This window comes from Electrona antarctica (genome assembly GCF_951216825.1).
Source record: "Electrona antarctica genome assembly, chromosome: 12".
Lineage (NCBI taxonomy): Eukaryota > Metazoa > Chordata > Actinopteri > Myctophiformes > Myctophidae > Electrona > Electrona antarctica.
In genome coordinates this window covers 27561509-27577034 of record NC_136793.1, presented here as the reverse complement: position 1 = coordinate 27577034, position 15526 = coordinate 27561509, and the positions used below count along the sequence as shown (strand labels likewise).

The 15526-nt window shown below is 42.3% G+C and overlaps 1 protein-coding gene across 2 annotated transcripts in view; it reads left to right on the top strand.

Moving 5' to 3' along the window:
* grid2 (glutamate receptor, ionotropic, delta 2) overlaps nucleotides 1-15526 on the top strand; it is a gene marked incomplete at its 3' end in the record, with an annotated part of 744548 nt that overhangs the window by 490849 nt on the left and 238173 nt on the right. For both annotated transcript variants that reach the window (XM_079516745.1, XM_079516744.1), the window contains exon 5: nucleotides 14862-14915. In XM_079516745.1, coding sequence (XP_079372871.1) covers nucleotides 14862-14915 — 54 coding nt within the window. The remainder of the gene's footprint in view (nucleotides 1-14861; nucleotides 14916-15526) is intronic.

The window sequence follows — 15526 nt, the reverse complement described above, 5'->3', positions numbered from 1 at the left end:
TAAAAATGGCGTACCTTGAAATACAAAAATATTGAGAATCACTGATGTATAGCCACTGTGTCTACATTTACATTACAATACCCTAATTGTATTTATGGGTTTCTGTGCAACTAGGTGTCAGTAGCACTCTCACATCCAGAATCATGTTGGTTTGAGACAGAGTTTGACTTGAGGTCTTGTGATCATACACTGCAGCTCGCATCTCTAGCTGGCTCGAATCAGCTGTGCGTGTTTCAGTCAAAGTGGTTTTGCCCCTTTAATTTGCACACTCAGTAATGTTTGTAAACAAGAAACCCAGCATAGATAGTAGATACTTATGCCTTGATCAAGGACATGTTCTGCTCAATGAGCTGTACAGGGTTACATCCTGAATAGATTCTAAGAATAATATCCCCAAGTTTGCTTCAGGATTCATGAGCTATTTATCTTGGGGGGACTTTCTTTTCAACATGATTCTTTTCAAATGATGTCAACTTGTGTGTTAACTTGAAAAGAAAAGAGGGCTGTAAGCTGATCAACAACATTCTGCCTTGTTAAAGTAGCACAGGATGTATTGTTATCATCCAAAGAAAGACAGGTGGTGATAAATCATATTTACTGCTTATTCTGTGGGGGGATTTCTTTGCAGCTCCAAGAAAAAAGATGACTTTTTAGGGCTGGGCAGTATTTTTTTTTTTTTTTATGGAGGGACAGACAGTAGGCTGACAGGAAATGGGGAGAGAGATGGGGGGAAGACATGCAGTAAAGGCCGTCGGGATCGGGAGTTGAACCCACGGCACACTGCTATAGACTGGATTACCAGCCAAGGTGCCTGGACCACTGAGCCATGGCCCAGGCCTGGGCTGGGCAGTATTATAGACACAATTTAAAGCCAGAATTGTGTTTCAAAATCACACCCGTGTGAAGTGAGGGGCGCTAATATATTAAAGTCTAACTCATGTTGATTAGGTGATGTAATGGTAATGTAAAACAAACGGTGCAAACACAAACATCAATAAAGAGACAATATGACGTAAATGACAAATTATGACGTGAAGTTTCCCTTCATTGTCAATGCGTTTGCAAAACAAACATTGAACTAAAGACAAACATTAAACCTGTGTATAAGAGGGGCTAGCGCCCCTCAAAAATATAAGGGCGATATTTTTCTTAATTATAAAGGTAATGAAATGAGGGAAGCTTGCCTCCCTCTAGTAATTGTACTAGAAGCCGTGGATAGACAAAGCTCATCTTTCATCAAGGACGTTCACCACCCCTGCCACAATCTGTTCTCACCGCTACTATGACCACAGCCTAGCAAGCTCTGCTGCAGCATCAAGAGACACCACCGTTAAACAGGGCCTGCATACCGCCTGTCTTCAAGCTGGCCTGCGGCACTGGAATATACTTTCCTTCACATCAGACAGTTTTTCCTGTCCTCGTGTGGATTTTGTCACCCACTCGTGAGACCTTTTTTGCACAAAGGCCTGTTTGCCACATCTGTCACTGTTCTAGTGCTGCACCTTGCTGCAACTGCTGCTATGTTTAACCTTGTCTTATTGCCGCACCTCATGCCATATCTAATGTACATAACTGCTACTATTTATGAACTATGTTCGATCCATTGCAACACAGGTTATTTTTTCCATTTCCTGAAAAGTAACATGTGCATATGAGTTTCCCAACCACAGTTGTGATAACTTAATATAGGAGCACAATTTAAATTGAAACGTCCATTTTCTGCAGTATTGCTCTCCCCAGATGCAAAGTTCAATCCCTCTCTGGATTTGAGTCACACCTGACAAAATGCACTCGAATCTCACAAGGAAGTGTTTATTTAGAGATCTGCAGGAAATGGTGTCATGGACGACAGAACTATTTATAGAGTATGTGCATGTAATATAATATGACAGTAATGGTAGCGTTCACATAACAACTTACTTTCAGTAATGAGTTCTTCTCCCTCATCTTCAGTTGGTATATCACAGTATGACATTTTGATGGTACGGTAGTCCAATTATGTCAGTTTCATTGTTTTATGATTTTTATCTGACACTATGGGGGGGGGGGGGGTACATTTGCATTTAAATGAAATGTTTTATTGTACTTTGACAATATTCTTTTGGTCCTGCAGATATCTTATTGAAAACATAAATAAGGTGGGAAATGTATTTCAGAATTAGCTGTCTTTATAATACAAAGGCAGATAAATTGTATAGCAGATTTCAAATTATTAAATATGAATATTATCAACTATCCAGTTAATGCAGAATTGGTTTTCTTAAAAATCTCTGATAGTGGGCAAATATATAAAGCACGCACACAGACACACACGTGAGAGAGACAGATCTTACCATTCTCCACTTTGAAGTGTTGGCTTTGTCACTCATGTTCTTCAGTATAAGTGGCCATGGTCACACATGAGAGGGAATTTCACAGGGCTATGTCACAACACAAGTCTCAATGCTATAACTTCTAAAATATTATGATGTAGAAACATGAGCATAAGTCCTGATAGATTGGTGCAGTAAATTACTATAAAAAGCCAACATACACGGTACACACAAAGTTGCATTGGTTTCATATAAAAAAACAAGAATGACACGCGTATCATTAACTGCCAGGTGGAAGAAGCACTTTCTTTTTTACGTGTATGTTTCTCTGTGACGACCTCCCGGCCGTTGTTTGCGTTTGTATCCGACGTTCTTTTGTTGGTTCAATCACATGTGTTTTGTTGTGTAGCTCCAGTTAGCTCATAGCATTAGCCGCTGTTGTGAGCCGGTCATAGAGTTATACTGCGGCATGGCACGGCCTTTCAGGGCCTGGAGGCACTCCCATTGGCTTAGGCGGCGTTTCAGAGTATGGGTTCAGAGTCAGGGCAGCCAATCATGACTAGGTCCTCAAAGCCAACCCGAGTGAAAATAGGTCCTGGTTTCACCTGCCAAAAACACAATTAATCATAGTTATTATACTGTCCTACACATATCTCTACCACTGAAAGCATACAGTACTATTAATCTGAACCACACTGGTCTTATATGCTGTATACTTTACTTTCTGCTATGTTGATGCACCTTATGTCTAACCTCGGGTAGATGTGTGCGTGTGTGTGCATGCATGCGTTTAGCATCTGTCCACTTCTTTGCACAACTGTCCACCACAGCATGAGTCAACTCACTGTGTGTGTGTGTGTGTGTGTGTGTGTGTGTGTGTGTGTGTGTGTGTGTGTGTGTGTGTGTGTGTGTGTGTGTGTGTGTGTGTGTGTGTGTGTGTGTGTGTGTGTGTGTGTGTGTGTGTGTTAGACGGAGACTGACAGCATGTATTACGTGTAATCTCCCTTGATCGTGTTGTGACATCCCCCACCTATTAATGTTTGAGGTTGACATACACACTGTTTAAGGTCGACAGTTTGCTGTGTGTGTGCGTGTGTATGTTCATGTAACATGACAGCAAGAACACAGGGGATTCAACTTGGCAGCATGTGCTCACTGAATGTATGTCTGCCAGCCTTTCTGTAGCGTGCGTGCGTGCGTGCGTGCGTGTGCGCGTGCAAGCATGGCCTTTGCACTAAAAGGGGGTTTCAACTTGGCAGCATGTGCTCACTGAATGTATGTCTGCCAGCCTTTCTGTAGCGTGCGTGCGTGCGTGCGTGCGTGCGTGCGTGTGTGCGTGTGTGTGTGTGTGTGTGTGCGCGTGCAATCATGGCCTTTGCACTAAAAGTGGGGGTCGAACTCATATGTTTAAGTCAAGTAGCAAATTCCAGAAATAAAAAGTAAACGTACAGTAACACAAGTTATGTCATCAGAATACTTACAATACCAAAGTAAAAGTACTTGCAGAATGGCCCATTTAAAAATCACGTTTTTAAATTCATTAGTCATGCATTAATACATTCTTAATGTTGCCGCTGGTAAAGGTGGGGCTGATTTTAATTATTGCAGCTTTTAATTATTTAGCTTAATAATAATGTATCACTAGGTTTAGTACTAATAACCTAAATCTGTAATGTAAATACATGTATATCTTAAGCTCTCAAATAATTGTAGCAGATTAAAAAGTACAGTATATTTACCTCTGAAATAAATTAGTATACGTCTGTGTATGTCAAGCATCTGAAATGGAAGTAACGTGCTTTGTAAATCCACAGAGAAAAGGGTTTGTCATGATGTGCAGGCAGCAACCAACCTTTTGACCCTTCTCTCTCTGCTTCTCTCTCACGCCCACGCGCACACACGCGCGCACACACACGCACACAGACAATTAAGCATGCATGCAGCGAGGGGAGGACATTAAATGGCAGCAGTGACATGCAGCAGTTATGATGTATCCAGCAGCTAGCATGAGCTAAATACATAGTGGGAGAGAAGGGAGACAGGGAGGAGAATGTTGTAGAGTAAATAAATATATATCAAGATAGAGGAAATAAAGACCGGAACTGAGACACACATGATGACAGACATACGGTAGGCTAAAATATGAAGGGAGAGAGCCAGGAATGGAAGTCATACATACAGAGACAAGAAAATAAGTTTGAGTGCTTTAAGTTTAAAGCATGCTCTAGCTGAATTGTTTAGAGATGAGCCAGCAAGGACGGTAGAAGGAGTGCAGACAGAGAGAAGAAATGGATTTACCATGGCTTAAACCAGTGGTTCTCAAACTTTTCAAGGCGTGACCCCCAAAATAATCATATTTGAACTGGAGATCCCCCTACCTCCCACGCCCCACCCTCTTTTTCTCCTTTCTGGAAATAACAAAAACGATTTTCACATTTTTACTAGCCTGGGTCCACACCATAGATAATAAAGAATATAGTAGGCTACAGCTAATATATATATATATATATGTATATAATCTGTGCCTTTATTTATTTAAACTAATCCTTTTCATAGTTTCCATAGGATTTTGGGCTATACACTAACTGGTTCAGTCTACAAAAGTGCATCACTCTATCAAACAATTTCTAAAGCTGCTGTGCATTATCTTAGTATAAGGTAACGTTAACCCTAACACAAAGGATATAAACTTTGCCATGCAGCAGAATTCATATCTCAACAGATCTGTGTGCTTTCTTTTAAGTTAATTTTATAATGCCTAATCCTTTTGCTGTCGACATGATTAATGCCTGCACCACGTTTTACGTGCATTTTCTTTTACTCTTTGACTGCATGTATGTAATTCCAGTTTTAATGCTAAGACCAAAGGCAAATTTCATGCCTGGCTGGACAATATAGCTATAATGTATTGCAATACAATCTAATCTAAACTAATCTACAAGTGGAGGTAAATTGACTTACAGTATTTAGCCCAGGCTGCCTGACGCAATATTTTCAGCTGCATAAAGGGTCACACAGTCTGAGTACACTCCGTTACAGGTATGGGAGCTGGAACAGTTTGCATATTTTCTGTATCGCTATTAAAGAGTGCTGCATTATATTTTGTCGTGTCGACAGTTAGCGACTGCAGCAATTAAACAGAACTATTTGTGTCTCTGTTTTGGATGGCCGACCTCCAGCCCACCTTCTCTTTATGCCATTTCATTTCTGCATCCCTCTCTGTCCCTCCTCCCCTCTCTTACTCTCCTCCCTACTGTACTTCCTCTTTGTTTTTTGTCGCTCAGCAGGGGCGGCAATATAGGGGAAGCAGGGAAAGCAGTCACATCAGGGCCCGTGGGGGGAGAGGGCCCGGTGGCCGCTCCTACCGTAGTATACTGTAAAGTGTAAACTCTCTCTCTCTCTCTCTCTCTCCCACAAACACACGCTGTTAAGTTACCGCGACTAAGACTACATTTCCTGTCAATAGTAACCAGTGTAAAATATAGTTCATTGGGAGGTAAAGGGAGACGCTTTATTGTGAAGGGCCCTTCACGGCGCCCGCCGGAAAGAGAGTGTTTAAACTGGGCTGCTTACTGGCTGGCTCGTCTGGCTGCGCGTTACAGAGTACAGACGTATATTTGCTCCGGTGTTGCTGACTGTGAACCGTTTTTGCAGTCGCCTGGTAAAGTGGAGTTTTGAAAAGAACCAGAACCACAGACTCTTTCAAAAGAGCTGGGCAAGATAGATGGAGTAAACGTGTCATTGGAAATGGAACCACAACAAACACAACAGCAGAGTGAAGTCGCATGCCGGTGAAAGACAACAACAGTAATCATAAAGATAGACATATGCCCACGTTAACTTTACCACTTGAACTGAAAAATGAAGAGACTAATTAATCAACTTTGCCGAATCCCGAAGCTGTCCCGTTCAGTGGGGTGTGAGGGTGGGGGGTTGGGGCATGGGCTGTCAATCTCGCATCAGGGCCCGTGGGACATTCCCTCCGCCACCGTCGCTCGGCCCCCCTACTTACTACTTCCTCCCTCATCTGTCGTTCACCTTGTGGAGCATTAGGCATGAGATGATAACAGTAATCACTTCCCCATATCTCAGCACGCACGCACGCACGCACGCACGCACGCACGCACGCACGCACGCACGCACGCACGCACGCACGCACGCACGCACGCACGCACACACAGACACACACACAGAGGAACATATGAGTTGATAGCAGTGATCAAAATTGTTGGCATGGCGGGGCCAGTGGACTTTTTGCTCTGTGTTAATGCAGCAACAGGCATAGAAAAGCATATTATGTTCAATATATTGCTTTCCCTGATCCAGTGACTAAAAGCATCACGATTATGGAATTCCCCATGCAGTAAGAGCTATCCGACACCACTAGCAAAAGTTTGTGTACGTGTGTTTAATGTAGCACGATTTTATTTTCATTTAATTTTATTGTGCTTGTCTGCTTTTGTGGGATTTTCTCCTTAGCATTTCTGTTTGGGGAGTTTCATATGCCTGGTTTAGGGGCTGCGCCATGGGCTATTTGCTTGATTTAATCACAAATAGTGCATGAAATTGAATTACACAACTAATTTTCAATTTAGAAGCCTTCATTCAATAGCAACGCCCACATAGCACACATGCACGTGCATGCACGCACGAACAACACCCCAACTACTTTATGCGCTTATAAATTATAGGCAAAATCTCACTGAGCATTACAATTTTCTAGCCAATCTGATTTTTGCGTGTGCGTGTGCGTGTGCGCGCATTGGCTAATGTGAAAGTACAACAAAGACAAATAATTCAAGAGAGAGCATAATAGGCATTGTGTGTAAAGATGTAAACAGTGTAATCATTTGTGTATTGCAAAGATAGCATATAGTAAATACATTGATTTCATACATACTTCTGCGCCAAGTTCCTAGTCCCTATAGTCTTCTAATCATTCAAAGCACTTATACAGTGCACCACATACACGCAGCATGCCTCACATCCAGCCATTCACACACTTTCACATGCAGCCACGCAAGCACGCTGGGCAAGACCTACGCTGTAGTGTATCAACGGAAGTGCTGGATTTTGGCGGAAGTACTGTCAAAGAAATGACGTTGGCGCTTTACAAATCTGTTTACGTTCTCAGTGAATGAAAGTGTTGTGATTGGTCGAAAAATACACTCACTCTCTTCCACTTCCACTCTCTGTCTTAGGTCACCAGGCTTTTCTCTTGCAGATTCATAGGGCCTGTTTGTGAGTTAGTGAATGATGCTACACCCAACATGACTTGGTCCTGAGTTCAACAGAGTGTTCTGGATGTATTCATTTATTTGGCTACATAGACTAGCATGGCTGTATATGTGTGTGCGTGCGTGCGTGCGTGCATGCGTGCGTGCGTGCGTTTCTCTGTGCGTGCGTGTCTTTGTGCGGTGTCTGTATGTGTTTGAGAATGTGTACATTTGCGGTGCATTGATTAATCTATCCTGATTTTGTCCAAATCAGGCCTTGGCACAAAGACTAAAACCTTGACTCCAAATGTCAGCCAACACCACTGCCAGAATCAATGGCTTTTCTGTTCTCTTGGGCAAAGCGAGAGAGAGAGAAAGGGTCGCTTCAGGGTCAGAATGCAGCTCTGGGTTCGATACAGATAGCTGTAATTATTGTAGATGTCTTGTGTCCTGGGAGCTAACACAGCAGCAGTGGTACATTGATATCATGTTACAGGGCAGTCATTGCTCCTTGGGTTCACAGCATCTGACTTTGGGAAAACACAATCAATATTTCTTTTCAACATACTGATTAGATTGAACCCTGGTGTACGTATATGATAGATTTTACCCCTGTGAAATTTGTGCCTGCATGAAGTCCTCTCGAGTGTGTGTTAGTGGACTTAATTACACCCAAGATAATACCCAAAACTTAGTATATAGTCCAGGGACCAAGCCAGATTTTGGTACCACGGTACCACCTAAGGTGACCAGGAAATGTTTGTATTTTTGAGTGGTGCAACCACTCCTATAGACAGCTACAGTATGTGTGTCCTAACCTGACTCCGCCAGATGGGGCAGCAGAGAGTACACTGGGAACCCAGTGTACTCTCTGCTGCCCCATCTGGCAGAGTCAGGTTATGTGTGTCCCACATAGAGAGCAATTAAAGCATTTATCACTACTGGAACGCAAAACTGACTAATAGAAACAATGTAGGTAACTGCAACTATTGTTTTAATGATCCTTTAATCATCATTTAACATATCATTCCATTTAATTGTTTCTTATTGTAGGCTGCTAGGTAGCTGTTAGATTCCATTATGGAGCAGCCCATCACTGTCATCCACTGGGAACATAGCATTTTAATAAAGCCATTATCATGATTGGTATAATACCCAACCTGTCTCAGATCGTGTGTGTGTGTGTGTGTGTGTGTGTGTGTGTGTGTGTGTGTGTGTGTGTGTGTGTGTGTGTGTGTGTGTGTGTGTGTGTGTGTGTGTGTGTGTGTGTGTGTGTGTGTGTGTGTGTGTGTGTGTGTGTGTGTGTGTGTGTGTGCGCGCACATTTGTCTGTAGGCTATCATATTTATTTTATATTTAAATGTGTATATCTGTGTGGCAACTTGAAGACACACCGGCCAGTAGTAAAGTGGGCTGAGCAGAGAATGGAACTAAGCCCAGAACAGAACGATCAGTGGGGTAACATTAAGCGAACAGGGCCCTGATGACCACTAGCTGACCAGACTGCCAAGCAACTGTACCTTGGTTGGCAATGGGCGTTGAGCAAGCTTGTCTTAACTTAGAGATAGAGAGAGAGAGAAAGAGCATTGAATCCCAGAGGGGTCATGTCTTGTGTTAAGAGTCTGCCCTTTCCCTAATTAGCCTGGAACATCTGCCCAGACGGCTGCCACGGGGAAGTGGGAAGTCATAATGGGAGCATTACGTTCATGCACGCAAACGTGCACGCACACACACACACACACACACACACACACACACACACACACACACACACACACACACACACACACACACACACACACACACACACACACACACACACACACACACACACACACATCACACGTGTGCAAGCAAGTGTTTTCACACCCGTACTTGCGAACATACACACATGGCTAAGAGTTTGTTTTGTATTCTACTGGGAATGTTGAACTGTTAATGAGGAGCGAATCATCAAAGAGAGAGAGAGAGAGAGGAGAGAGACAGACTGACTGACTGACTGACTGACTGACTGACTGACTGACTGACTGACTGACTGACTGACTGACTGACTGACTGACTGACTGACTGACTGTCTAGAGGAAGAATACAGTATATCGAGAGAATGGGAGAATGGGACAGCTCCTATTTTCAAACACACAGGTATAACTTACTGAAGCTCCCGTCTTCTTTTCTCCTGTAATGGGTCAAGGTTAACAACTTCTGACTTTTGAGTTGACTCTCTGTCAGTAAAAATGTAAGTTGCGTCATTGATGGGGGGAGGTGGGGGGAGTACCACATGTACTGCTGTGCACCAATGAGCAGCGGCCAGAGACACACAGACAGCGACATCAGTGTCATTACAGACAGACAGCAGCAGCCTACAAGAACATCAGTCCTTCTGGGAATGTGTTCCACTGTCGTTTGAATGATTTCCTACAGTGGATGTCTCTTAATCAAATATGGTTTCCTTATTAACGTACGGCTTTCGTTTTTATGTTAATATTATTGATTCCCTGGCAACCAGCAACATTGGATAGGCCTACATAATGTTAGATGCATTAAATGATTCATCCAACACTACACGATAAAGTTTGCTGCTTCTGTTCTGACTTCTGACACTGTGCAGTTCAGCCTGTCAATCACTAGGACAGAGCACTGACAGCGGATCTCGGCACATCAAAGGCAATGCATTTGGGAGTGAGTGTGCGTTGGCTGAAAAAAGCTTGTAATTAATGTCTGCGGACTGCCGGTGCCTGGTTATATTAAAAATCTAAATCAGTATAACATAACACGGTTAGAAAACGGAAAGAATCACTCTTGTACTTGTAACTTGACAATAACTAATCCTACGGTTTGCATTCTGTACACACGCACACATGGAGCAAAAATAATAACAATAATTCAATAAAAATAAAAATGAGATTTTCGACGGGCCGGTGTCGACTTCTGTTAATGACGTCGACAAGTAGTTGACTAGTCAACTTTTTGGTTAATGCCCTAGTTCAAGGTTGTCTTTAGGAAGCGCACCCCTATCGGGTTAACTTTAGCCTTTAGTACCTGGTGAACCCCCCCCCCCTCTCTCTCTCTCTCTCTCTGTCTCTTCCTCCCTGGTTTCTTGTTTCTGTTGTATAGCCATGTTTCCCGTAGGCAGAGTGTTTTACGGTGTCTGATGACACTATAATGATGACTTTTTATGGAGACTCTGTGGGAGATTAAACCACTATTAGCCACGCGCCGCCACACTCTCCAGCTGTTTCATTTTGTTTATGACTAAGAAGTGCTTTATGACACACGGTGCTATAGTCACCTAGACAATTACCACTAATGATATATGAGCACTGGTGGTATGTACACAGGAGAGAAGAAGAGAGGGAAGAGAGGGAGAAAGACGGATGGCAAAATGGAGAGAGGGAAAAACAGAATGGATAAGAGACGAATGAAACGAAGAGAAAGGAAGAGAGGTGCAGAGAGGAGATGAGGTCATGTTGTGTGGAGGGGATGGGGAATGGAGGCCAGATGAGATGAGAGGAGATGAAAAGGTGGGTTAGGGAAGCTTGCATGAAATAATAGTTAAAGATCAAAGGACAGGATGAGAGGAGATGTTTGAAGACATTTTAATGTGGCCAACTGAAAATGTGTAGCGTTGTCGAGGATTTCTAGACATTTTGTCTCGAGTTTCTTTTGAAAAGAGATGTATGTGATACTCACTGAAGGAAATAGAATTAAACAAGTGTGGTGCTGTCATTCTTGAATCCATCCACCGCATTACCCCACCAAAGTGTTTTTTCTTTAATCGGGTATTAAGAAATATGTTCCACCAATAATAATAAAAATACAAATAAAAAAAGAGTCTGGACTCCGGAGGGTGGTGGCTATATCGTTTATGATATTTCATACAGTCTGTGTTTGGAGAAAACATTCCTGAGAGACCTTACATTTCTTGGCATTGGTTATCAGTGTGTGTTAATATTTATTATTATGGGTGCTAATGGCACCGGGAGATAACCGCATGTACGTGTTTCGTTTTGTTTCGTCATGTTTAAGCCTGTGATTTGTATTTGATTTGTAGGCGGCCCTTTATGTTCTTGCTCTTAATACATTTTACCTAAATTTAACCGTCAGTTGGTGCTTCATAACCAATATGAGAGATAATGAGACTGTGGCAATGTTTTATTTTTATTTTTTTAAACAGTATGTATGTGACATGATATTTGAATTTGAAAGGGAAAACACTTCTATTACCTAGGGAGCGCGACTTTTGACATCAGACTCATACTGCAATGCATCATTGCAGTTTTATGGTGATGCTATTGCCTACCTACTATTTGCTTACACAAAGCACTATACTGTAAATAAAATGTTCAGTGCAGTGCCGGATGATTGAAGACAAAATTTGAAACAGTTATTGATCTCCATGGAGGAAAGCAGGTGTCATAGCAGCAACAACAGTAAGCATGAAACAGAATATATACAGGTAATAGTAGAGAGATAAGTGCTCCTCGTGTCCACTAGTACATCATAGAGGAGATGAGAGGGGTTCACCAGGATACATTGACACGAAGGTAGACAGGAACACCCACAAACGTCATATCCGGTTTTAGCCTGGGGTAAAGAAAATGGTCTTCCCCATAGAGTTATAATAGCGTACGATCCTTTGGATCACTTTCAGAGCGATTTGTTGGATGATAGAAATATTGACAGCCAAGAAAAATCCAACAGAAGGACATCTGGAACACTCACCCTCGGAAAGTTGACTTATTATTACGTATACGAGATGATTATCCATGGTTCACATGGCGCTCGTCTGTCATGGCGGAACTTCAACCTGTTTTATGCACTTTTCCCATTTAGAACGTTAACGTCTACATACATGTTCAGATTTCAAATATAATGTGCTTGCCCCAGAGCCACGGATGTTACAATCCTCCTCGGGTGGGTAAAAGTACCCGTATCTTCCGCATTGTTCAATAAAAAGTGTTTTAATCCGATCAGTGGCCATTTTATGCACCAACCGATAGGGGCGCATAGTTGAAAGCGCATAAACATTGCTTTTTATTGAACAATACGGAAGATACCGGTACTTATTCCCGCCCTAGCAGAATTGTAACATCCATGGCCCTGAGGTGAGCACTTTATATTTGTAATCTGAACATTTGTGTAGGCGTAAGCCGCCATAAGGACTGTAAATGGAGAATGTACGTAAAGCAGTAAAGTCCAGGCCAGGGCTACCATGAGCTCACAGCGCGTTGCGACGCGTTGATCAATTAAACTTAACGTAATATCAAAAAACAACAGCCATTAAGTCATCAATAATGTTTATAGAACACATTGTAGTGAATTCTAAGTAGTTTAGAGACAGTTGGAACTTGGCACGGACCCATCGTTTGGCAAAGTGCAGTCGAAACGAATGGTGTCGGTAGTCTACTTGGAAATCACTAAAATATGTTCTATAAACATCATTGATGAATTAATGGCTTTTTAAAATGTATATTATGATAAGTTTCAGTGATCATATCTATAGAAAAGTGTCTCTTACCATGCGAATATATCAGGCCATTGTGTTGTGTTGGATCATGTCCATGCAGTCAAGGAAAACATTCCAATCGGACTCTAGCTTGTTAAATTTTCTAAAGTAGCGTTCCTTGTCGAGTGGCAACAAGGATCTGTGCCTGTGATCTGGCACGACGCCTATGACGCCTACTTTTAAATTAGTAGTATTTAAAGCAGCTGCGTTTGAAAACCCAACACGACACTGTTTATTCCCGTTGGGAGAACTCTGAACTTTCCACGGCTCCACCCCCCAGCTATATTGACGCCCCAGATGACAAAAGTCTGTGTGATAATGTATAGCATTCAGCTTCCAGCTCCTCATCCTCTCCTCCGCAACCACCTCCAGATTTCCCTGATTAAAGCTTCAATCATAGACTTATAATAAATTCATTAATAATGAATAAAACATTATTTTAACCAATTTGTATGGTAGAGTACACTGATAAAATATACACCTCCAGCTCAGTGGTGGGAGGTGGTCTCCCTAAACCTCACGCGTTAGATGTTTGCTTTTCCATAATTATGAGATTGCGTTAACTCTGACTGCGAAGCTAGCCCCTCTTCGCCCAGTTTTTTCAGTTTGCCGCCATTCGTTGTGTTGATGTGTGTGATCTCCCCAACAAACCACAACAAAGAAGAGGACACAGACTGGTAGAACATCTGCAGCATGCCTGTTGCACACGTTGAAGGCCCTGAGCCTCTTCAGGAAGAACACCTTGCTCTTTGTCCGTTACTGTATGGGCAGTGGTGCTCAAAGTGAGCTCATTTGAATATACAGTAGCATCAACATGAGTTTTACCACTTTAAACCTAGTACATCGGCTATTTGAAAATATCTGATCTACAAGCTCACAATTTGTTGCATCGCAATGAATTGTGAGTTTGTAGATCTGCTAACACAAATCTTGTATGGGGTCCCTGGCACATTTTTATTTTATTTTATTTTTCAGGTGGGGGTCCCCAGCCAAATACATATTAATTTGGGCTCCTTGATATGAAAACGTTTGAGAACCACTACTGTAGAGGGCCTCTGAGTTGTCGATTCAGTCTATTGTTCATGTGTACTCCCAGGCACAGCTTTCCACCTGCTCCTCCCCTCGTATGGCGATGGGAGTTGGGCACACTTCTTTCTCAGAACGGTACTCCACCACCAACTCTTTGGTCTTTCCAATGTTACGCTGGAGGTGATTGCTGTCTCTTATTGGAGACATGCTGAGGCTGTGAACTGTGGTAAGGAGAGGGGAGGAACAAGCTACTGCCTCCTGGGATAGGGGGCTGAGGGAGGAGAGGTGTGAATGGGAGCTAGTTGTTAGCGCTTGAACTGTGTAATGTCACTCTCGAGGACACCGTCATTAATAATTCATTCCCCTTTCCGAAAGTGCACCTTTAAGGCGGTTTTCATTTTCCTGCAATAGTGTGTACGTGAGAGAGAGAGAGAGAGAGAAAAATGTGTGTAATCTGTAATTTAATGAAGGTGAGGTGACATCAGGTGAAATAGCTAAACAAGTTTCACATCATCACATCCCAAGGCATGCCTGCGCCACCGTGCCCTAGACTTACTTTTTTGTGTTTGAAAGCACTTTTGACTGAAACTCTGAGGGCTTGTAAATTAACTTCCCCAAAACAACCACACTAAGTATATTACTACCACTGCACTACAGTGTCTGCGTGCATGCCTGCCTGCGTGCATGCGTATGTGCGTGCGTGCGTGCGTGTGTTCATTTACTTATTCTCCACCAATCATATCAGTATGTTTGTCCTTCTCATCATTGCTAACCAATGGTATATGTTGTTGTATTGCAGGTTGTGGAGACCAACTTGGTGGCCTTTGACTGTCACTGGATCCTAATCAATGAGGTGGGTGTTAAACACACTACACAACGCTTTCAGTCTGGCACACTAATGTCTGCTTTTGTTAAATAATACAGTAGCACAATACTAATAATATAATAGTTTCTTTCTAACTTGCTATAATAACTTTATCAACATGATGTAGAATTATATTAGGCTAAACTGTAAACCCTAAAATTAAATTCTTAATGCTTTGTAATGTGAGGGATGGGGATATGTGGATGCTACTGTAGCATAACCTTGGATTTCCTGAGGCAGTTGTGGAAGGCAGCTAGACTAGAAATAATTTCGCTGGAATCCCATAGTAATGCTTCAACAAAATCAAAGGGTCATGAAGAATGTCATCATGACAACACCTGAGAAACTACTTTCTTGAAAATCAATCTGCAATAAACACAATTCTGGTGCAGAATAGTAATTTATTCCAATCTTTTAACGCACACCTACTTATGGATTATCCCTTGCATACTCATTTCTGACGTTGACCCATGATAACGTGTGCTAATAATAATAACAGTCTCGTGGGAGACAAATCTAGCGTGTGTCTGTCTGTGTTGCATGGTTGCAAGCATGTACAGATGGTGAGTGATGAGTCAACATCACAGTATGGCTCGGCA